The sequence below is a fragment of the Carcharodon carcharias genome, chromosome 18 (assembly GCF_017639515.1).
Source record: "Carcharodon carcharias isolate sCarCar2 chromosome 18, sCarCar2.pri, whole genome shotgun sequence".
Taxonomy (NCBI): Eukaryota; Metazoa; Chordata; class Chondrichthyes; order Lamniformes; family Lamnidae; genus Carcharodon; species Carcharodon carcharias.
The window spans coordinates 26414494-26439595 of NC_054484.1; the positions used below are offsets into that span (position 1 = coordinate 26414494).

The 25102-nt window shown below is 41.5% G+C and overlaps 1 protein-coding gene and 1 long non-coding RNA gene across 6 annotated transcripts in view; one reads left to right on the forward strand and one right to left on the reverse strand.

Annotated features, from left to right (window-relative positions):
* The window catches only part of cryzl1 (crystallin, zeta (quinone reductase)-like 1), a 60523-nt gene that overhangs the window by 17559 nt on the left and 17862 nt on the right, over nucleotides 1-25102 (reverse strand). For 3 of the 5 annotated variants that reach the window (XR_005945893.1, XM_041211912.1, XM_041211910.1), the window contains exons 7-9: nucleotides 24647-24780; nucleotides 22089-22200; nucleotides 6238-6258 (exon numbers count right to left, since the gene is read on the reverse strand). Coding sequence is in view for 3 of the 5 variants with exons in the window: in XM_041211912.1 (XP_041067846.1) it covers nucleotides 6238-6258; nucleotides 22089-22200; nucleotides 24647-24780 (267 nt within the window). In the remaining 2 variants the exon portion in view is untranslated. The remainder of the gene's footprint in view (nucleotides 1-6237; nucleotides 6259-22088; nucleotides 22201-24646; nucleotides 24781-25102) is intronic. The other 2 variants (XR_005945894.1, XM_041211911.1) reach the window with 1 other exon arrangement.
* The window catches only part of LOC121290886, a 38749-nt gene that overhangs the window by 11762 nt on the left and 1885 nt on the right, over nucleotides 1-25102 (forward strand). Inside the window, exon 2 of the long non-coding RNA XR_005945895.1 lies at nucleotides 14597-14770. This is a non-coding gene — a long non-coding RNA (uncharacterized LOC121290886). The remainder of the gene's footprint in view (nucleotides 1-14596; nucleotides 14771-25102) is intronic.

The following is a 25102-nucleotide window of genomic DNA, read 5'->3' on the forward strand; positions in this document are numbered from 1 at the left end:
CCAATTACAGCCCCATTAGTCTACTCTCCATCATTAGTAAAGTAATGGAAGGGGTCATCAACACTGTTATCAAGCGGCACTTGCTTAGCAATAACCTGCTCGCTGACGCTCAGTTTGGGTTCTGCCAGGGCCACTCAGCTCCTGACCTCATTACAACCTTGGTTCAAACATCGACAAAAGAGCTGAACTCCCGAGGTGAGGTGATGGTGGCTGCCCTTGATATCAAGGCCGCATTTGACTGAGTGTAGCATCAAGGAGCCCTAGCAAACCTGGAGTCAATGAAAATCGGGGGGAAACTCTCAAGTGGTTGGAGTCATAGGAAGATGGTTGTGGTTGTTGGAGGTCAGTCATCTCAGCTCCAGGACATCACTGCTGGAGTTCCTCAGGATAAATGTCCTCAGCCCAACCATCTTCAGTTGCTTCATCAATGGCTTTCATTCCATCATAAGGTCAGAAATGGGGATGTTCACTGATGATTGCACGATGTTGAAACACCATTCGCGACTCCTCAGATACTGAAGAAGTCCATTTCCAAGTGCAGCAAGACCTGGAAAATATCCAGGCTTGCGTTGACAAGTAGCAGGTAACATTTGCACCACACAAGTGTCAGATAAAGACCATCTCCAACAAGAGAGAATTCCACCATTGCCCCTACATCCTGGGGGTTACCATTGACCAGGAACTGAACTGGGCTAGCCATATAAATACTGTGGCTACAAGAGCAGATCAGGGGCTAGGAATCATGCGATGAGTAACCCACCTCCTGACTCCCCAAAGGTGCAAATCAGGAGTGTGATGGAATATTCCCCACTTGCCTGGGATGAATGCAGCTCCCACAACACTCAAGAAGCTTGACAATGTCCAGGACAAAGCAGCCCATTTGATTGCCACCACATCCACAAGCATTCACTCCATCCACCACCGATGCACAGTAGCAGCAGTGTGTGCCATCTACAAGATCCACCAAGGCTCCTTATATAGCACCTTCCAAACCCATGACCACTACCATCTTGAAAGACAAGGGCAGCTGCTAGGTGGGAACATCACCACCTGGAAGTTCCCCTCCAAGTCACTCACCATCCTGTCTTGGAAATATATCGCCGTTCCTTTACTGGTCGCTGAGTCAAAATCCTGGAACTCCCTTCCTAATAGCACTGTGGGTGTACCAACATCATATGGACTGCAGCGGTTCAAGAAGGCAGCTCACCACCACCTTCTCAAGGGCTACTAGGGACAGGCAATAAATCCTGGCCCAGCCAGCGAAGCCCACATCTCATGAATTAATAAAAAAACTGAAATGTGGACCTGGGACTAACTCACTTACAACTGTAGTGAAATTCCAATTAGCCAGGTGGAAGTGCAAGTTAACTTGCTGCAGGTGAAAGAGGACCAGAACAAATTCTGTTAATTTAAAAAATTGATATTTCTTATAAATCAATAAAAGCATGGCAGAACATTATAATTAAAACAATCACCTTTGCTATATAAAAAAAAATGGAAGTCAGATTGTTATTTTTAACTGGATTTAATAGTATCCCAAATGATCCCTTTATTTAAGAGCACTTCCAATTATTCATTTGGAATGTGCCTTAAAGTGTGGCTATTTTACAATCACAAGTTATTTTTCTTATCTGTACAACACAGTAATTGAACACAGTTTTTCTTTTTTCACAGCGCATTAATTCGTTATTTGATATAAACAAATGCTATCTGATACACATGCTTATTTTGCACTGCTGTAACAGTACAAAAAAGGAATAATGAATGAATGCACATCTTCAGGGAGCAAACTCTGCAGAGGTTGAATAAATCAAATTCACTGGGAGTTTGGGAGTCAAATCTCTTTTGTACCTTGCCCCCTCCCCAATATATGTCTTCTGTAAAAAATCATTGTTTTAATGGGCCAGGAATCTTTGAACAGTTTGTGACTTGAGTGTGAAGAGGTGACAATCTAAATCGGTCATGACTAAAATTTTAAACCTTAGTTTTAAGAGAAACATCAAAAGTAATTTCTGCTCCCCCCATAAAGATGGTTGGGCTGAGGACACTACCTTGAGGACCTCCAGCAGTGATGTCCTGGAGCTGAGATGACTGACCTCCAACAACCACAACCATCTTCCTTGGTGCTAGGTATGACTCCAACCAGTGGAAAGATTCTACCCACCATCACCACCACCACCACCAACCCCCCCCCCGCCCCGCCCCCCCAACTTCCCACTGACTCCAGTTTTGCTAGGTCTCCTTGAAAACATCAATACCGCATTTGACCAAGTGTGGCAAGGGCAGCCACTGTCACCTCACCTCGGGAGTTCAGCTCTTTTGTCCATGTGCCATGAAGCTAATGTTTTTCTTTTAAACTAGAGGTCTAGTCTGTGGGTGTGGCTTAATTGGATTAAAGCCAGCTAGTTTGGGTGCTTTGATCTGTACTAGTTTTGAGAGAAATAGAGTGTATTTGCATTTTTTTGAATAGAGCCTTCAAGAAGTGAAGTGAATTCTGGCACCAAGCGAGCAGAGACCATGTAATATGTTTATATTGCTAATAAAATTGGTACTAAGAAAAGGGTTTTATTGTTACAAGAGGCTGGTGATACAATGAGAGTTTATATTCAATGAGTGGTGCAAGGTATAACTTCAGCAGTGTTGTGTAAGTAGGGCAGAGGCAATGTGAGATCAAAAACAGCTGTAAGCCTCCACAGGAACCAAAGTGAAATGAGCCTCATGTTGAATTCGTGAGGTGAAAATGCTTTGCCTGGTGTCTGGTTAAGTCTATGGGTTGCTGTTGCCTTAATGGAGATTAGTTTGGGAATTTGTTAAAAGTTATGATAGTAGTAACTTGTAGCCATGTGTATACATATTTTAATCTGTGTAAATTAATAAAATGTTTCATTTAATTTAATGTAAAACCTAGAGAACTGGTGGTCTGATTCCTGAATTTAGAGTCACATCTCAAACATAACACTTAAAATTATAGGTTATGACAGTTGTTTAAAGTTTCCCTCTGGAATTTTTAAATAACTCAGCTTTACCAACTGCTCGGTCATAACACATGTTTGAACCAAGGTTGTAATGAGGTCAGGAACTGAGTGTCCCTGGCGGAGCCCAAACTGGGCGTCAGCAGGAGGTTATTGCTAAGCAAGTACCTCTTGATAGCACTGTTGATGATCCCTTCCATCACTGTACTGATGATCAAGAGTAGACTGATAGGGCGGTAATTGGCCAGGTTGGATTTGTCCTGCTTTTTGTGTGTAGGACAGACCTGGGCAATTTTCCACATAGCTGGGTAGATACCAGTGTTGTAGCTGTACTGGCACAGCTTGGCCAGGGGCGCAGCAAGTCCTGGAGCACAAGTCTTCAGTACTATTACTGGAATATTGTCAGGGCCCATAGAGTTTGCAGTATCCAGTGCTTTCAGCTGTTTCTTGATATCACGTGGAGTGAATCGAATTGGCTGAAGACTGGCATCTGTGATGCTGGGGGCCTCTGGAGGAGGCCGAGATGGATCATCCACTCGGCACTTCTGGCTGAAGATTGTAGCAAATGCTTTAGCCTTATCTTTTGCACTGATATGTTGGACTCCCCCATCATTGAGGATTGGGATATTTGTGGAGCCTCTACCTCCAGTGAGGTGTTTAATTGTCCACCACCATTCATGACTTTGCTGCGACAGGACTGCAGAGCTTAGGTCTGATCCGTTGGTTGTGGGATCACTTAGTTCTGTCTATCACTTGCTTCTTATGCTATTTGGCACGCCGTATTCCTGTATTATAGCTTCACCAGAATGACACCTCATTTTTAGGTGTGCCTGGTGCTGCTCCTGGCATGCTCTCCTGCACTCTTCATTGAACCAGAGTTGATCCGCTGGCTTGCTGGTGATGGCAGAGTGGGGTATATCCTGGGCCATGAGGTTACAGATTGTGCTCGAGTACAATTCTGCTACTGCTGATGGCCCACAGTGCCTCACGGATGCTAGATCTGTTTGAAATCTGTCCCAATTAGCACGGTGGTTGTGCCACACAACACGATGGAGGGTATCCTCAATGTGAAGGCAGGACTACATCTCCACAATGACTGTGCAGTGGTCATCTGACTGATACTGGTCATGGACAGATGCATCTGTGGCAAGCAGGGTGGTGAGGATGAGGTCAAGTATGTTTTTCCCTCTTGTTGGTTCCCTCACCACCTCCCTCAGACCCAATTTATTGGGCTGAATGGCCTCCTTCTGCACCACAGATCTTCCTTGTTTCTCTGTTATACTACCTAAGAACATAAGAAATAGGAGCAGGAGTAGGCCATTCGACACCTCAAGCCTGCCCCACCATTCAATAAGATCATGGTTGATCTGCCCCAGGCCTCAACTCCTCTTTTATGCCAGCTCCTCATAACCCTCAGCTCCTCGAGATTTCAAAAATCTACCTCCTCTTTAACTACTTTACCCCAGAGAGTTGTGGAGGCTAGAGAATTCCAGACATTCACTACCTTCAGAAGAAATTCCTTCACATCTCATTTTTAAATGAGTGTCCCCTTATTTTTAACTATGTCCCCTAGTTCGAGATTCCCCCACTAGTGGAAACATTTTCTCAACATCTACCCTGTCAAGCCCTCTCAGAATCTTGTGCATTTCAATAAGATCACCCCTCATTCTTCTAAATTATAATGTATAAAGGCTTGTTTAGCTGTTCTTGAATCTCTTTTGAACTGCTTCCAATGCCAGTATATCCTTCCTTAAATACAGTGCCCAAAACTGTACACTGTACTCCAGGTGTGGCCTCACCAACACCATGAACAGTTGGAACAAGACTTCCCATTTTTAAACTCCAACCCCCTTGCAATACAGGCTAAAATTCCATTTGCCTTCTTAATTACTTGCTGCACCTGCATGCTAATTTCTTGTGTTCCAAGAACACCCAGATCCCCCTGTGCTGCACTTTTTTGGAGTTTCTCTCCATTTAAAAAATAGTCTGCCTTTTGATTCTTCCTACCAAAGTGCATGCCTTCACACTTTCCTACATTAAACTCCAGCTGCCAAGGTTTTTGCCCATTCACTCAACCTATCTGTATCCCTTGCAGATTCCTTATGTCCTCATCACAACATGCCCTCCCATGTATTTTTGTATTGTCAGCAAATCTGGATAGATTACACTCTGCCCTCTCCAAGTCATTAATATAGATAGTAAATAATTGAGGACCTCGGACTGATCCTTGTGGCATTCCACTAGTTACGTCTTTCCAACCTGAAAAAGACCCATTAATCCCGACTATCTTTTGTGTGTTAACCAATCCTCAATCCTAATACTGTGAGCTCCTATCTTGTGCCTTTTACATGGTACCTTATCGAATGCCTTCTGGAAATCCAAATACACTACTTCTACTAGTTCCCCTTAATCAACTCTGCTTGTTATATCCTCAAAGAACTCTAGCAAATTTGTCAAACATTATTTCCCTTTCACAAAACCATACTGACTCTGATTGTGTTAAGCTTTTCTAAGTGCCCTATATCACTGAATGCTCTTATAGCCATAGTGCACTCACAGCCATAGTGCACTTCACATCCTCAGCAATTCACTCACCAAGCACTTCTGTCCGCTTTATATGCTAGAACTGATTTTGCCAGAACTCTGCAATGTTATGTGGCTGGGTTCCACAACATTGCAGCAACAGATAAACCGAGTACATACACACTCTTACATGTGCAATTATTTAAAAGTCAATCATTACTTTTATTTTCTGTTCAAAGTCCTGCCCAAAAAATGCATTGCATGCCTACTGGATAGGCAGTGTACAATTTGATTCCTTATTTGCAAGGCCACAGTTGCAGTTTTCAGGGGAATAGTGGATGGAATCAGGAAATGCTTTCAAAAAACAGCAATACAACCCCACAGAATTTCATAATCCCAAACAATAAAGATGGAATTCAACATATTTATTTAGTTAAATTCTGGTCAGAAAATATTCTGGCCAGCAAAGTCTCTACTGAGACTTAGAATACTATTCCCCAAGATAGTTTCTTGACTCCCTCAGAAGCCCCAGCACCACCTGAGTGATAATACAATATTGCTACCAAAGTCACCACTGCCTTTGGCACAGCACTATATTATAAATGGAGCATTATTTAACAGTCTGGCGAATCTACCTTAGGCCGGGGGGAGAAAATCATTTTGGCTTTTGTCGTCAACTTGGCTTAGAACATAGAGGCTTCATTGAAATTATGTTTCACATTACTCAGAAACAATAACTTACCTACCAAAGGTTGTCTGATGCCTTGGGAAATACAGCCACAAGTGCAAAGACAGGAAATAAAAGGAACAACAAAGTGAAAATGATCCATCAAAGCAGTAAAAAAGTTAAGACATGCAAGCTATAAATACAGAAGTACTAGTGCACACACTTGAAGCATGATAAATGCAGATATCAAAATTTAAGACCACCTTAATTTGAAAACGAGTGCAGTATAGCATTATTTAACTGCAATGGCAGATTCAAGATGAACAGCTATTAACTGTGCGATCTATGGACTGTTAGTCACTTGATATTTTCATGCTTTAATCAGATTATAGACTTAAAATGGACCATTTCATGTCAGTGTAAATGTCAGAATTAAGTTATAAATACTGAGTCTTTGAACTTAATGCAGTTTAGCTACTTACTTATATCATCTCCTGGCATATTAGAATGTGATAAAGTGTACATCATAACATCAAAGTTGTAAGAACATTAGACTGTTGCAATATAAATTGGAAATGTCGTAATGAAGTGAGACCACAGAATCAATCTGATGCAATGTGCATAAGTATAGGACTAAGGGTAACTCACATATAGATCAGATTCTTACAAGTGATCTGAATAGTACTGTAGATAGAGCTTATGGAACTTATAGAGACTGGTGATAACAACATGATTAAGATAATCTGGCTATTAGCATTCTAAAAACTAAGTCAAAAATTAGGAATTTACGACAGTATTTTTTAACTGAGACACTCCTCTTCTAAAAGAGAAAGTGACAAGCTGAAAAAGAGGAAATCTGAAGGGAAATGAAACTTTGAAAACTATAATGCTAAATATGCAAGATAGGCAAATGCTGTAAATCAATTAAAATGGGAAGAAGAAAAACAAAATACACCAATTCTACAGTGAAAAAGTAGGGGGGAGAATGTTGAAGAAAATAGTAATTTACTACAACAGTCCAAAAGAGACAGAAATGCAAAAAGGAGTTTATGAAAGAGAATAGCTGAAATTTTAAACATCATATTAAAACACACAGGATAATTTGAGGAATTCTAAAAGATAAAAATGGCAGTGAAATTAAAGATAAAATGCTTTAAATATTTTAGATACGTGCAAGAGGTAAAAGTACAGATGATTTAGAAAATTTCAAAGCCAGCATCGTGCTTCATAAGTTAGGTTGCATTCGCACTCCAATGGTAGTATTACTGAAAAGTAGTTTTTCTTTGCACCAGCACTACAGTTATCAATAGTGCCACCAAGCAACACCTATTCATCAATACCTACTCACTGATCTGGAGTTGGTGCTCCATCAAAGCCACCTAGCTCCAGGCCGCATCACAGCCTTAAACCAGACATGGACACAAAAAGATAGAGTAACTGCCTTTGAGATCAAGGCAAATTTGACAAACCATAGCACCAAGGAACATGAACAAAACTAAAGACAGTGGGGATCGTGGTGAAAATTCTACAGTGAATGAAGTTGTGGCAAATGTAAAGAGGGTTGTGGTTGTCATGGCCTAGTCTCACAGCCTCAAGACAGCATTCAAGCAGAATTCTCTGCTCAATTATTTTCAGTTGCTTTATTTTCACTCCAACACAAAATTGAGAGTACAGCTTTTCGCTAATTGTTTGGCAGCATTCTGTCCTATTCACAGTTCCTAAGATAATGAAGCAACTCGGTCCAGCCAACATCAGAACCAGTCTAAGGCTCACAAGCATCAGATATTATTTTCAAGTACCAGGTAATGACCATTTAAAACAACAGAAAACTCAGCCATCTACCCTTGGCCTTCTAAAGCATCAGCATCGCTGAACCTTCCATCAAAATCTGCAGAGAACTTGCCTCATTCTTAGTCAGCATCTTGCTAGGTTTTCAGTTTTCTTGTGCCCATCACAGCAAGACGTTTTGGTAATGGGGAATAAAACATATTCTAATGTTTAGATTCAAATATCACTATCAAGCACTCCCAGATCAGAATTAGCAGTATCAAATCCATGAGAAACCTCCTTTCATTCTGTCAACAATTTGCCTCTCACAGCCATCATCCTCTCAGCTTCTTTAAGTGAAATTGGGAATGTAGTTTCAACTTGCACAATGTTAGATGCTGCCTGCAAGTGCTGGGTTAAGATTGACAAAAATGCAGAATACTATCCTTTATAATAATCCTGAAGGACTGCTCTTTGGGAAGGCAGAGTTCTGTTGTGACTACCCGCATCTTAAGGGCGGGTAAGGAAGAATGGGAAGGCGGCATTAGATATACAAGATCCAAAGAGTGCTAGGGAGAAGAGAGAGGCAAAAATCCAAGGGTTATCATGTTCTGACTTGTACCACAGATACTGTATTATCAACAACACATTCTACATTCAAGTGTGTCTGAAATTTCTCCAAAAAATTTGAAGACTTATTAGCAGGCAGAGAAATAATTCTTCCATCCCAGGGTGGGCTGGCTTGAAACTCAGGCCTCAGAATTGAAAAAAGGACAGTGTGATGACGCCATGTAATATCTTGTCTCCATCTTGTGCATGACTGCAATTTGACAACTGGGAAGTATATGGTTTGAGAGTGCATTCACATGGTTTTATGATAGATCCTAACAGCAAGATTATTCCACACATTGTTTTGAAAGAAACAATATTATACCTACTTAGTTCATATTTATCAACAGGTTCTGTTATCTCCTTTTGTCAATTTCCCTTCACAACAGGAATCATCAGCTACATATTACAGTTTTTCTTCTTTTTCTCTAACGTTTAATAGATACACAAAATAATGGCAATAAATAATTTTGGGAATATAGCTCATCTTCATGGATCATTTGAATATCAATATCCTTGTTCAGGAGATCATCTGAACATATGGGTTGCAGAGTTCACACCCGTGATCACCCGATCTACTGAGAATTGGACTACAAATATTTAATTACGGGAAAGTAGCAAGGTACTTCTCCACAGAATACAAATAAAGATGAAGGGAAGAATTATCCCCAGGCTGTGATCATAAGTCTTCTAGTGTCCACCTGCAGAATGGTATTAGTTGGTTGGGAGCAGGTTCAGTGTCAGTTTCCGATTGTGAGACGCAGTAGCTCTCCAACAGAGTAAAAGGGAGAAAAATAACTTTAAGGTAGAAACAAGTGGGGCAATTTTCAATGTGAATGATAGCGATTCAGCCGCCTGTTTCGCATCTCTCTCAACAGATAGCGATGTAAAATGGGATGCGGATTCAGTATTGCCCATTTCACAATCAAAATTATCCCCACTGTCACTTAAATAACAAGATACATAAAAGTTGATTGATCTTCTCAAGGCACCCGTTACTCTTCAACATTATTGTTGATTATTTTAAACCATTCCATCATAAATGTTCTAATGATAGGGAAGACAAAATTCAGCTCTGGTAAGGAGAACCAAATGGAAATGTGGTCTTCTGAAGCAATTATCAGGCAATTTATCCCTGAAGAAGAATGCACATTGCAATCTGATGTTGTCAATCATGTGATGGACAAATCAGGTTATAATTTGGTGTGTGCGGTACAGGAACAGGAAAGATGTTTTCAGACAAACTTGATTAGTTTGCATTTGAACTGAACCCAGGGGCTACACTCTCTCTCTGCACTCAGCAGCTAAAAATACATTTAAAATCACATCACTAGCTATGAAGAAATAGTGCTCTGGATATTTATTAGTGAGGCAGGAGAAAAAGGTAACTCGTTTAATTTCCCTCCACTCCCCCCACTCTCCCAGCAATGTTCCATAGGAACATAAGAAATAGGAGCAGGAGTAGGCCATTCAGCCCCTCAAACCTGCCCCGGCATTAAACCATTTATGGCTGATCTTCTACCTCAATGCCATTTTTCTGCACTATCCCCATATCTGTTGACGTCCTTAACATCAAAAAATCTATCGATCTCTGCTTGAACATACTCAATGACTGAGCCTCCACAGCCCTCTGGGGTACAGAATTCCAAAGAGTCAGCATCCTCTGACTGAAGAAATTCCTCCTCATCCCAGTCCTAAACAGCTTACCCCTAATTCTGAGACTCTGTCCCCTGCATTTTGGAATCCTCTCCAGGTCCAGTTCTTGCAAACATATTTGCTGGTTTCCACAAGAAACATTTCTTTGATGGAATGACCACCCCTTGCATATTTCTGTTATGCAGATGGCACGTTTGCTATATTTGAATACACAGCTGCAGGTAAGAACTTCCTTACACACCTTAATGGGCACCATCCTGCGTTTAAATTCACCTTTAAAATGGAGCAGTCAAACAAGCTCCCTTTCCTCGATGTACTACTTCAAAAATCTGCCAATGGGTTCTCTACTACCGTTTATCACAAGCTTACTTTCACTGGTCAATGTACGCACTGGGATTCCTACAGTTCTACATGCTATAAGACTGACTTTACCAGCAACCTCATAAATACGGTCCGAGCCATTTGTTCACTCTATAAGCTTGATGCTGAAATAGGGCACATCAAAGCCATCCTGCGGGATAATAGCTATCCTCATCAGATCATTGCTCGATGTATTTTGTGCAAATTCATGAATGGACTTAAGGCTGCCACTTCTGGTCCTGAAAAGTGCCCAATCTACCTCAGATTACCCCAGAAGGCATCTCAATAATCTGAGCAACAGGTGAAGCTAGCCATTGCACACTGTTACTATGCAGTAGCAACACGAGTGCTATTCTCCATGAACAGGATGCTGCCGTCAAGCCAAATAGATGTTCTGCCTATCACACAAACGATAAATGTGGTATATGAATTTCAGTCCTGCATGATGCCAGGTATATAGACTGTGCATCCCAACAATTAGCAGGTTGTACCAAAGAACACATCCCTTTGGCTGTTTGCAACAGACAAAGTACTGACCGTACCTAACCAGCCCGTGCTTGCAAAACTCAAAATACAATGTTCAAGATTAGATGCGATTACATGATTGGTCAACCCCTGCTAAATCTTGCTGAGAATTAAGCTAAAAATCAATTTAAGATTGTCAGTTGGGCTCACAGTATGGCTCAGTCACGCATACTAGAAGCCACATACATTCACACACAGGGCCCTGTCCTTAGCAGACAAAAAGGAACATGTCAACACATTGTGTCTTTTTCAACTAAACAGTCATTCCCTGGTTCATTTCCCAGTGCAATGCCTTGACTAGAGTCAACCTGCTTGGTTTGAATTTGAAAAAAAGGTGGGCAGTTAACTGTTCCATGTTGCATTTATCATGGCAACACCTCCACCAGAGTCCACCTGAGAACTAATCAGCACTCTCTTCTCATGCAGTATAAATTTTTGTTCCCCTGTTACTGTTGTCATAGATGCCAGTGTTCCAGTATAGTTAAACACTGGCATCTACCAGGCAATGTGGAAAACTGTCTAGGTATGTCTTATACACATTAAGCAAGATAATTCCAACCTGGCCAACTACCGCCCATCAATCTACTCTCAATCATCAGTAAAGTGATGGAAGGGGTCATCAACAGTGCTATCAAGTGGCACTTGCTTAGCAGTAATCTGCTCACTGATGCTCAGATTGGGTTCTGCCAGGATCACTCAGCTCCTGGCCTCATTACACCCTTGGTTCAAACGTGGACAAAAGTGGTGAGGTGAAGTGAGGTGAGAATGACTGCCCTTGACATCAAGGCAGCATTTGACCGAGTATGGCATCAAGGAACCCTAGCAAAACTGGTGTCAATGGGAATCAGGGGAAAAGTCACAACTGGTTGGAGTGATACTTAGCACAAAGGAAAATGGCTGTGATTGTTGGAAGTCAGTCATCTCAGCTCCAGGACATCACTGCAGAAGTTCTTCAGAGTAGTGTACTAGCCCAACTATCTTCAACTGCTTCACCAATGACCTTCCTTCCATAAGGTCAGAAATGGGGATGTCCACTGATGATTGCATAACATTCAGCACCGTTCACGACACCTCAGATACTGAAGCAATCCATGCCCAAATGCAGCAAGACCTGGACAAAATCCAAGGTTGGACTGACAAGTGGCAAGTAACATTCACGACACACAAGGGGTTGCAATGACGTAGAGGTATTGTCACTGGACTAGTAATTCAGAGCCTCAGGGTAATGCTCTGGGGTAAAAACAAAAAACTGCAGATGCTGGAAACATAGAGCAGCTTGAGTCCCGTAGCAGTTCCGTTGAAGGGTCATGAGGACTCGAAACGTCAACTTTGCTCTTCTCCGCCGATGCTGCCAGACCTGCTGAGTTTTTCCAGGTTTTTCTGTTTTTGTAATGCTCTGGGGACCCAGGTTTGAATCCCGCCACAGCAGATGGCAGAATTTGAATTCAGTAAAGGCCGGAATTAAAAGTCTAATGAGGACCATGAAACCATCCGTCGTAAAAACCCATCTGGTTCACTAATGCCCTTTAGGGAAGGAAATCTGCCATCCTTACCTCATCTAGATGTGATTCCAATGAATAATAAAAAAAAGGGCCAGGCTATGACCATCTCCAACAAGAGAGAATCTAATCATCTAATGCCCCTTGACATTTAATGGCATTACCATTGCTGAATCTCCCACTATCAACTTCTGGGGCGTTACTGACCAGAAACTGAACTGGACTAGCCATTTAAATAAATACTGTAGCTACAATCGCACGGTGATTAACTCACCTCCTGACTCCCCAAAGCCAGTCCGCCATCTGCAAGGCAGGAGTGTGATGGAATATTTCCCATGCCTGGCTGAGTGTAGCTCCAATATGCAAGACATTTGACACCATTCACAACAGCCAGCTTGATTGGCACTCTGTCCACCACTGATGCACAGTGGCAACAGCGTTTACCACCTACACCAACTCACCAAGGCTCATTGGACAGTACCTTCCAAACCCACGACCACTACCAACTAGAAGGACAAGGGCAGCAGATAGATGGGAAAACCACCACCTAGAAATTCCCCTCCAAGTCACTCACCTAACTCAGAAATATCTGCCATTCCTTCGTTGTTGATGGGTCAAAATCCTGGAACTCTCTTCCTAACAGCACTGTGGGTGTACCCACACCACATGAACTGCAGTGGTTTAAGGTAGCAGGTCACAACTACCTTCTCAAAGGCAATTAGTGATGAGAAATAAATGCTGGCCTAGCCAGCAATGCCCACAACCCATGAATCATTAAAAAAAAACATTCTTGCGAGTTATCCTGATGAGTGCAAGGTGAAAAGCTTTGATAGCATGCCTCTTTTTTTCAGCAATGCTCTAGTTTTTACCAACCTCTTCTGTGGGGCCTTATCAAAAGCCTTCTGAAAATTCAAATACACCACATCCACTCGTTCCCCCTTACCTATCGTCAAGAACTAGAAATAGTTTAAATAAGTTATATTTTTATTTGTGGGCATTGGGAATGAATTTTAGCTTTAAGTTTAATTTGTGTTTCTGCATTGCTGTGTTAAGAAAGGGGGGAATTTAAGTTTTGGTTTCACTAGAAAAGATGCCTGCATTCTAATGAGGTTTTATGACTCTTGAAGGGGAGTTAAAACAAACGCAAGGTAGAAAAAAATGTGCTGTACAGGGGTCGAAAGAGAGGGACCACACGAGACACAGGAAAACAGAACAACAGTTTTTTTAGTTCAGTTGGAAGCAGGTGCCAGGAAAAGCTGGACACAGGAAAAAGATCCCAGGAAGACAGTGAAGTCAAGGCAGAAAAACAAGAATCTAAACAAGATCCTGTTCAGTGGAAGTGAAAGTAAGGAGCAGAGAAGGAGGTTCCAAGCTTAAAGTTTATAGAGAGAAAGCTGCAGTACACAGACTTAAAGCAAAATAGGCTTGTGAGAGGCCAGAAGATCCAAGGAGACAGCTGAAGGTCTATAACTCTTCACTATGGGCATGTGAAGCAGTGGTGCTCTGTTGGCATGGCTGAGTCGCTGAGAGAGAGTGCGTGGAAGGCAAAGCTGGAATGCACGTGGTGACCCAGGAGAGAGGAACATCGGAAGGAGAGTTTGAAACCCTGGACGTGGACCCTTGTGGAAGGCATCCAAGAAAAAACATCGTTTGGGAGAAGATTCCAAAACGGGTTCTTTGAGAGTGGAGATTGGAAATCCTCATGTGAATGACGGAGTCCAGAGAGACAGGTTGGCTCACGGCGTGACAAGTGTCGGGAGGTGGGGGGGCGGAGTTGATGAGGGATCCATAGCATCAGTTTGGAATAGCATCTGTCACTTGGTTTCAGAGTGTGGTGTGCCTGACCTATTTGTTTACATGGACTGTGTACTTACTGGGAACATGAGAGTATAAGATAACTTCTGTAACTTGTATTATCCTTATGAATCTCTATATATCAGTAAAGATATAGCTGTGGGTGAAGGAGTATTATAACATAGTTCATCTTGTTTAATAAATGTTTTATTTTGTCGTTAAAGTTCATCAGCTGACTCCAGTGACTCTGCTCAGTAGCCACTCCACGTTTCTAAAGAAAAAACAAAAGTTAGGATCTATCAAGCTGGGTTCTGCCCTGGGATCTGACTCAACTGGTCGTTACATCAGCTGGCATCATAACACTTTTCTGCTCGCCAATCCTCAAAAGACTCCAACAGGTTTGTCAAACATGATTTCCCTTTGATAAATCCATGCTGACTCTGCCCAATCGTACCATTATTTTCCAAGTGTCCAGTTATCCCATCCTTTAGAATAGTTTCTAACATTTTCCCTACTACCGATGTAACACTCTGGGATGTAGATGATTAGGTCCAGGAGATTTATCAACTTTCAGTCCCATTAATTTCCCCAGTACTACATTTTACTAATACTAATTTCTTTCAGTTCCTCATTCTTGCTAGTCCCTTGGTTCTGGAGGTTCTTTGTATTTTCCTCTGTGAAAACAAAGTATTTGTTTAAAAGCAAAAAAAATGCAGATGCTGGAAATCCAAAACAAAAACAAAAATACCTGGAAAAACTCAGCAGGTCTGGCAGCATCTGTGGAGAGGAGCACAGTTAATGTTTCGAGTCTGCCTGACTCTTCAACAGAACTAAGGAAAAATAGAAAAGGGGTGAAATATAAGTTGGTTTAAGGGCGGGGGGGAGGGGGGGGGTGGGACAAGAAGAGCTGGATAGAGGGCCAGTGATAGGTGGAGATAACCAAAAGATGTCACAGACAAAAGGACAAAGGTGTTGAAGGTGGTGATATTATCGAAAGGAATGTGCTAATTAAGGGTAGAAAGCAGGACGAGCAAGGTACAGATAGCCCTAGTGGGGGTGGAATCAAAATAGGCTAAAAGGTAGAGATAAAACAATGAATAGAAATACATTTAAAAATAATGGAAATAGGTGGGAAAAGAAAAATCTATATAAATTATTGGAAAAAACAAAAAGGAGGGGGAAAATCGGAAAGGGGGTGGGGATGGAGGAGATAGTTCATGATCTAAAATTGTTGAGCTCAATATTCAGTCCGGAAGGTTGTAAAGTGCCTAGGCGGAAGATGAGGTGCTGTTCCTCCAGTTTGCGTTGAGCTTCACTGGAGCAATGCAGCAAGCCAAGGACGGACATGTGGGCATGAGAGCAGGGTGGAGTGTTGAAATGGCAAGCGACAGGGAGGTCTGGGTAATGCTTGTAGACAGAACGAAGGTGTTCTGCAAAGCGGTCACCCAGTTTGCGTTTGGTCTCTCCAATGTAGAGGAAACTGCATTGGGAGCAGCGAATGCAGTAGACTAAGTTGAGGGAAGTGCAAGTGAAATGCTGCTTCACTTGAAATGAGTGTTTGGGCTGTAGGATGGTGAGGAGAGGGGAAGTAAAGGGGCAGGTGTTGCATCTTCTGCGGTTGCATGGGAAAGTGCCAAGGGAGGGGGTTGAGGTGTAGGGGGTGATGGAGGAGTGGACCGGGGTGTCACAGAAGGAACGATCCCTACAGAATGCCACGGGGGGGTGTCGGGGGGGTGTGTGTGTGTGTGTGTGTGTGTGTGTGTGTGTGTGTGTGTGTGTGTGTGTGTGTGTGTGTGTGTGTGTGTGTGTGTGTGAAGGGAAGATGTGTTTGGCGGTGGCATCTTGCTGGAGTTGGCGGAAATGGCGGAGGATGATCCTTTGAACGCGGAGGCTGGTGGGGTGATAAGTGAGGACAAGGAGGACCCTATCTTGTTTCTAAGAGGGAGAAGAAGGTATGAGGGCAGATGTGTGGGAGATGGGCCGGACACGGTTGAGGGCCCTGTCAACCACCGTGGGTGAAAAACCTCGGTTAAGGAAGAAGGAGGACATGTCAGAGGAACTGTTTTTGAAAGTGGCATCATCAGAACAGATGCAACGGAGGCAAAGGAACTGAGAGAATGGGATAGAGTCCTTACAGGAAGCGGGGTGTGAGGAGCTGTAGTCGAGATAGCTATGGGAGTCGGTAGGCTTGTAATGGATATTGGTGGACAGTCTATCACCAGAAATTGAGACAGAGAGGTCAAGGAAGGGAAGGGAAGTGTCAGAGATGGACCATGTGAAAATAATGGAGGGGTGGAAATTGGAAGCAAAATTAATAAATTTTTCCAGATCCAGACGAGAGCATGAAGCAGCACCAAAGTAATCATCAATGTACCGGAGAAAGGAGTTGTGGGAGGGGGCTGGAGTAGGACTGGAACAAGGCATGTTCCACATACCCCATAAAGAGACAGGCATAACTGGGGCCCATGCAGGTACTCATAGCCACACCTTTTATTTGGAGGAAGTGAGAAGAGATTAATGAGAAATTGTTCAGTGTGAGAACAACTTCAACCAGATGAAGGAGATTAGTGGTGGATGAGGATTGTTCGGGCCTCTGTTCGAGGAAGAAGCGGAGAGCCCTCAGACCATCCTGGTGGGGGATGGAGGTGTAGAGGGATTAGACGTCCATGGTGAAGAGGAGACGGTTGGGGCCAGGGAACTGGAAATTGTTGATATGATGTAGGGTGTCAGAGGAATCACAGATGTAGGTGGGAAGGGACTGGACAAGGGGATAGAGAATGGAGTCAAGATAGCAAGAAATGAGCTCCGTGGGGCAGGAATAGGCTGACAAAGTATTAGTTTAGTTTCTCTTATTCCCCATTATACTCAAGTTCTGTACTACCAAACAACTATTTATTTTCTATTTTCTCTTTCTTTATCAGTTTTTTGTTCCCCCTTTGCTGAATTCTAAAATGTTCCCAATCCTCAGGCTTACAATGTTTTTTTGGCAAGTTTATAAGCCTCTTCCTCTAATCTAATACAATCATTAACTTCTCGTTAGTTTGGATCACTTTTCCTGTTGGGTTTTTGTGCCTCAAATGGAATGTATATTTGTTGTAAGCAATGTATTAATTCTTTAAATGCTAGCCATTGTGTCTATAGTCATACTTTTCAATGTAGTTTCCCAATTTACCTCTGCTAACTTGCCCCTCACACCTTTGTAGTTTATTTTGCTTCAAGACCCTAGTTTTGGATTGAACTATGTCATTTTCAAACGCAATGTAAAATTCTAACATACTTATGGTCATTCTTCCCCAAAGGCTCCTTTATGAGATTATTAATTAACACTTTCTCATTGCACAATACTGGATCTAAAATAGCCCGTTTCCTAGTTGGTTGCTCAACATACTGTTCTAGAAAACTATCGTGTATACATTTCAGGAATTTGTCTTCCACAGTATTAGTGCTAATTAGGTTTACCCAGTCTATGTAGATTTGAGCCCCCCCATGATCACGGTATTACTCTTGTTACATGCACCTCAAATTTCCTGATTTATACCATGCCCCACGTTACCACTGTTGTTTGGTGCCTATGTATAGCTCCCACCAATGTTTGTTGCTTCTTGCTCTTTCTTAGCTTCACCCAAACTGATTCTACAACTTGATGTTCTGATCAATGATCCTGTATCATCAACGTACAGATCTCATCCTTCATTAAAAGCACTATCCCTCCTTTTTTTTCCCCCCTATTCTTCCTAAATATCAAATATCCTTTAATATTGGAGTTCCCAGCCATTGTCACCCTGCAGCAACATCTCCGCAATGACAATCAGATCATACCCATTTACTTCTATCTGTGCCATCAATTCATCTACCTTTTTGTTACTGCTGCGTGCATTCAGGGAGTGCCTTTAATTTTGCTTTTTTAACATTTTTCCATATTTTGACCATATTTGATGCTGAACTTTGTTTCTGCTGCCTTCCAATTTCACCTACTATTTTTCTTCTTACCATCAGATATGTTTTTCTTAACTAAATTCCCTCTCAGGTTCCCAGCCCCCTGCCAAGCTAGTTTAAATTCTCCCCAACAGCACTAGCAAATTTCCCTGAGGATATTGGTCCTGGTGCTGCTAAGGTGTAACCTGTCCATCTTGTCAAGGTCCCATCTGCCCCAGAGCCAGTCCCAATTCCTCAGAAATCTGAAGCCCTCCCTTCTGCATCATCTCTCCAGCCACATGTTCATTTGCTCTATCTTCCTACTTTTGTAGCATGTGACACTGGGAATAATCCGAAGATTACCGCCTCTGAAGTCTTGATTTTTAGTCTCTTTCCTAGCCCTTTGAAATCATTCTTCTTTCTACCCATGTTGTTGGTACCCATGTGAAGCATGACCCCTGGCTGTTCACCTTCCCCCATAAAATGTCCTGCAGCTGCTCAGTGACATCCTTGACCCTGGCACCAGGGGCAACATACCATCCTGGAATCACATCTACAGCCGCAGAAACGCCCATCTGTTCCACGTTCCATGGTTGGGATTCCATCCAGAGCTCAGAAGATGATCAAATGACCTGTCCCCCATTCTCTGCATGGCTATCTAACGCTAATACTGCTGTTTGACTGTATTTTGAAAAGAAAAAAATGGAATGTCCAATAATAGTTTTGAAAGTATATTCACTAAGTAGCTGAGCCATTCAAACCAGAAAAGTCCAATCTTTTTCTGTGCAAAGTTGGCTAAAATTGGGTGGAGTGGCAGTAGGAGTGCTACAAATGAGTTGAGGGGAAAAGCAGAAGAATTTCTATTCTTGATCATTATCCATCAAACTCAATTGGAAAGTGCACATGAGTGGGCGTCACGGTTAGTATAGGTTTGGTCTTGGCTATGGTTATGTCCTCTGTCACTATGAAATAAGGCTCAAATATGAAGATGTATGGCATAACATTACGAACCCAAAAGCATTGTTTCTAGAGATGATATATTTCAAAATTACTGAAGGGTAATGTGAACTCTGATTAGATTAATTTCCCACCCCAGTGGGCAATTTCTCTCGACATCTCCACTGTCTCTAAATTATCACACTGCTTGTCCATCATCTAGATGAGCAGAAATTTCCTCCAACTAAATGTTGGGAAGACCCTGTCACAAACTCCATTCCCTAGCCACTCACTCTACCCTTCTCCCCGACAACTGTCCGAGGCTCGGACAGACTTTTCACAACCTTGGTGCTTTATTTGACCTCAAGGTGAGTTTCCGAGCACATAACTGTGCCACAACTAAGACCCTATTTCTACTTCTGTAATATCGCTCAACTCTGTCCTGCCTCAGCTTTCCATGGCTTCACCATCTCTCCATTTCTGTAACTCCTCCAGCCCTATAATCTTCTGAGATGTCTCCAATTCTGACCTCTTTTGTACATCTCAGATTTTCATCATTCCACTGTTGGTGGCTGTCCCTTCAGCTGCCAAGGTCCTAAGCTCTGGAATTCTGACCCTGAACATCTCTGCCTCTCTACCATGGTCTTACAGGAGGAAACACTCATTAAAAATAAACCACCTCTTTGGTCATCTGTCCTCATATCTTCTTAAGTGGCTTGATGTCAAATTTTGTTTGACAATGCTCCCATGAAGCACCTTGTGATGTTTTACAATATTAAAGGAGCTATATAAAATTCAAGCTGTTGTTTCATTTGGTGCATATTGAAGCCTATTATAATTCTGTCTTTGAAGTCAAAAATTATGAATATGAAAGCAGTTGTAAGGCTATCCATAAGCTTTATAGGATTTGCTTCTTTCCACTGGGAATTTAATTTCATGTAACATATTAATCTATCAACTGAAGCCTCTTATAACATACAGCCACAATAATCCCAAGACAAAACTGATTTACTATAACAGTTGCTCAGTTTCAGCGTCCATGGCATGTTGGGGTTGACCTAGGTTGAAGGTGTACTGACTTAATTAGCTTCAAGAGGCCCATGAGTGAGCCAATATAATCAAAAAAGTTCAAACAGATCATCATACCTAAACATTTTCCATTTCCAATGTTGATCAATGTGCTGAGTATTTCAAATATTTTCTGTTTTTAAGGTAAGTAATAGCAGACAAATGCTCAATGTGTCTGTATAATATTCCTCCATTCAATAAAAAGATAATACCAATGATAAAATATTGTAGACAGAAGAATATCACATAAATGTACTAAACAACATGCATTATTTTGGCCAATAGCAATTTGCAGCTACTATTCTGACCCTGTCAAAATGATTTATTTTCTTGCACTGGAAATGAAAAATCATTACTAAATGCAATCATTAAATATCTAAAGTGCACAAAATATAAGGTTTGCAGAATCCAGACATGGGAAGTTGAATTTTGTGTTCTCATGTGGGCCCGACTTGCTGCCTGCAGCCTGGGATTGACAATCTATTATACTCAACTGATTATTATCGTTCCTCGTACTCATGATTGATGTTCACCATTCTAACAGTCCTTTTTTTGGACTAACTTCACAGGTGTAAGTAACACAAGCTTTTACCGTCTTATACAAGTATAATGGAGGGATGCTAATGTGTTAAGTTAACTCTTTTAGCAAACAGTGCAACTTTATACAGAACATGTTTAAGATGGCTTCTGAAAATTGCCATCAATTTTATTTAATGTTGACCCCCAAAGAAATCATATATAAATCAAGCTAAAAATGCAAAAATGTTATTAACTTTCTCATTTTCTTTGAAGGAATTGTGTATAGTTAGCTGTTGTCTTGTGCATAGGTTTATATGCTTAAAGATTAGCTGCAACCACTATTGAGAATTTCTTTGACCAGCTATCAACATTTTTTTCACTATTCCTAGGGAATTCCCGCAGTGGTGAACTAGGGGGTGAAATTAGCTTGGGGATGAGTGTGTTTTTTTTTTAAATAGACTGGGATGCTCATTTTTAGGACTGTGGCACACAAATCAAACTCCGATTTGTGGGTCAATTGTCATGACTTAGTTTGAGCTAATGGTGGACATCCCTTTGTTGCCATGCAAGAACTGAGGAAAGATCCCATGCCATCTATATTAGAACAGCCAACATCCAGTGTTATAATAACCATTGTATATACTGTTCTGATGAAAGATCATAGCTTGAAACATTAACATTGTGTTTCTCTTCAAATGCTGCCTGACCTGCTGAATGTTTCCAGAATGTTCCACTTTTATTATAATACATACAGTGCTTGATTTGGTTTTTGCATTGCTTCTTCAAGTGCTCATGAAGTGAAAGAAAGGAACAAAACTGTCCAATACTTGGTTCATGCCATGTTTACTAATTTTATCCAGGACAGAAATAGAAGTGATACAATTGACCTCAGCACCCCTAAGAGTGCGTGCGAGAGAGGCAGGAAAATCATGAATAGTTCCCTATTCTAAATGCTAGCTTAAAAATAGTTCTATGTGGATGTTGGAGGATAGGATTGTCTCACCTTAGATTTGGCAACATTTACTATCTGGGGTGAAGTATGGTCATTTGGTTGAGATAGCAACCTTTCATCAACAATGCATCGGGATAAGTCAATGTTTTTAAACAGCAGCAAGAAACTAGAGAAATAAGCTAATTTACTACAATGTAGTTTTTCATTAGAATACATATCAGTCCTAATTTAAGTCATATTTTAAAGAAATATAAAGATTATATCTATGAAGATTAACCTTTTCGTAAGAGAAGTTATTTTCCACAGAAGGGCACACAAACACTTACCAACTGTTGGTCTCAACCCTTCCAAGTATATTTTGTCCTCAAGGTTGTCTACAGTAGAAATTACTTTTGCTCCGCGATTTTGAGCCAATTGAACAACAATGGTCCCAAATGGCTAGAAAAGAATGATAGGTCGTTAAATAACACTCACATATATGAAGTATTCAGTGCACTGAACTACTTTGTTTATAGTGGTACCACTTGATACAACACATCCTTCTATTAGTCAGAGCAAGTACATAGCACTTCTGCTGGTGCATACCATCAATATAAATGAATCAAATTCCTTAGCTGAGAAGAAATTACTTTCAAACCTAATCTTTCTAAAACAGATTTAGTAGGCAAGCGTTCAGGAAAACTCCAGAACGTGTGCATTTCTCAACACAAAACATACTACCAAGAAATACTCAATAATAACAGCAAAAAGATAACTAGTAAGGAAATGAAAACACTAAGGGCAGGATCTTCTGGCCGGTGAGCGGGGGCAGGGCCCACTCGCCGACACGTAAAATGATGCGGGATGACATCGGGTGGAACTCCTGACGTCACCCCGAGTCATTTCCATTTTCAGGTTGGCAGGGGCACAGCCGAGTCAGCTGCGCACCTGCCGACCTGTCAACTGCCTATTGAGGCCATTGAAAAGGTAATTAAGGTCATTAATGGACCTGCCCGTCCAACCTTAAGGTTGGCGGGCAGGCCGGGAGCCCTGGCGGGCTTCGTAAAAAGCATGAAGCCTCATCCACGGGTAGGATGAGGTTTCATGAGGTATTTAAATTTTTAAGAAAGGTTTCAATAAAGCATATGGACATGTTCCAATCCACGTGACAGTGTCACATGAGGGGACATGGCAGGGAAAATTTTTAAACATGTTTATTAAATGTTTTAAATCGGAGCTGATCTCCCGAGGCAGCATTTAGCCTCAGGGAGATCTGTGCGCTCTTTTACGCACTCCTGGCTGAGGGAATCCCCCCCCGCCCGCACAGGGAGCGCATAGCACTTCCTGGCGGACGTCACGCTGGGAGGGCCTTAATTGGCTCGCCCACGTAAAATGACAGCTCGCCCCCGATTGGGGCCACTGATCGGAGGGCCACCCCCCCACCACATTAAGTATCAAGGCTGTCTGCATCTGTCATTCTGTGAAAATACTGTTGGGTATCCCTTATCTTGTGTCAAAAACTACATTGTGCTTCAGGGAGCACATCATCCATAAAGTTTATTAAAACTGAACCTATCATTTTAGATCCATGTTAAATGTTGCGGTCAGTTTTTTCTCTTTCAAATATACAGTAAATGTTGAAACCCAACAGGAAAAATCGAAACTTTGACTGTTTGGTGCCAGGGTTCAGTGAGCTTATGCAGCATAAACAGGGGATTACAGTAGGAGGTTTAAGTGAAGGATTTATTTTTTTTTAAAACCATGAGAGTTTTTTAAAAAAGAGATCTGAAATCTCAAAAAACTCTCCAAATTATACATGGCGTACCATTACCTAATTGATTCTAGCCATTAAATCTTAAGAGAACTGCTTTTTTTTTAAAAACTGAAACTTTAGATGTTGAAAGGTTTATAGTCCAATTTATGCAGACACTTACTGTGTAGTTTGTTGTATAACTTGCATATAGATTCATTGACTGCAAATAAGTCAATAACATGTTGTATTAAACAGGTTATTCACTGAACAAGAACTTAAATGGCATCTACTGGAAACAATCAGATATTAAGGGTGCAGTTTGGAAGAATGCTTATGTTGTTCTGCAATAGGAAAAGATCATAAGGTTTCCACAGACCCCCCCCCCCCGCCACCCCAGTCAACACCACTTATTCTCCTTCTGCTATAAACTGCTTTTTGTTTCTGTGGAGCTAAAACTCTGCACAGCCAATCATATTGTAATATTATTGAAATCAACAATCAGATTTGTTTTTAAAATTGAATACTGTGACAAACCACAGGTTCTTGGATTTCCACAGGCTGGATTAGGCAGCTATGGGGGAACTTCAGTGTTGAAAGAAATAAAATATATATATTTTGTTAATAAAATGAGAAAATCTTGTTTGGGTATTTGCAAGCTGATTTCAGTGGATAACAGTAATTCAATGCTTAATAATTCAGCAAGAAATAGTGACGAGGTCAAATTAAGAAATGTTTTTTGTTCAAGAATACTAAAAACCATATGGACAGTCTAAACATGCAATAAAGAAACCATTGTAAAAGGGACAAAGCAGCTATTGACAAAATCAGATACATAGCACAGAGGTTGAACAGATCAGAAAGGTCAAACACAGACCATCCAAAACTGAGTTTGAATAGATGGACGACATCTACAAATGACAGCAGAAGAGATGTAAAGATCAAATTGAGAGTTCTCAGGACAATAGATTAGCAAGCCATACAATGGGACAGCTTTCCGTTGCATCATCAGGGAACAAGATAATCCTGACTGTCCTATGACCATATGGCACTAACAATTAAAAAAACTTTTAAAGAAGGAGAATAAATCTGTCATGTTTTGTTAACGGGTAAGGACGCACTAGATCTGAAACCGAGCAGGCTTTTAATACATACACTTGCTCCTTCCATTACTAGCACAGTTGTTCCAGCACTGACGTGAGAGTGTGTGTGCAGGGCCATATATGCACGCAATCCATCACGAATAGTTCCTGCAGCATTCACCCAGCTCACATTTTCAGGTTTAGTTACTGCATTTAAAAACAAATACATTAGAAGAAAAATAGTGTACAAATACAAAACAATATGAAAAATTTCCTCCTTTCCCCATCTGTTCAATAACATTTTTTTTTCTTCATTCACGGGATGTGGGCTTCGCTGGCTGGGCCAACACTTACTGCCATCCCTAGTTGCCCTTGAGAAGGTGATGGTGACAACTGAGTGGCTTGCTAGGCCATTTCAGAGGGCATTTTTAAGAGTCAACCACATTGCTGTGGGTCTGGAGTCCCAAGTAGGCCACACCAGGTAAGGATGGCAGATTTCCTTCCCTAAAGGACATTAGTGAACTGGTTG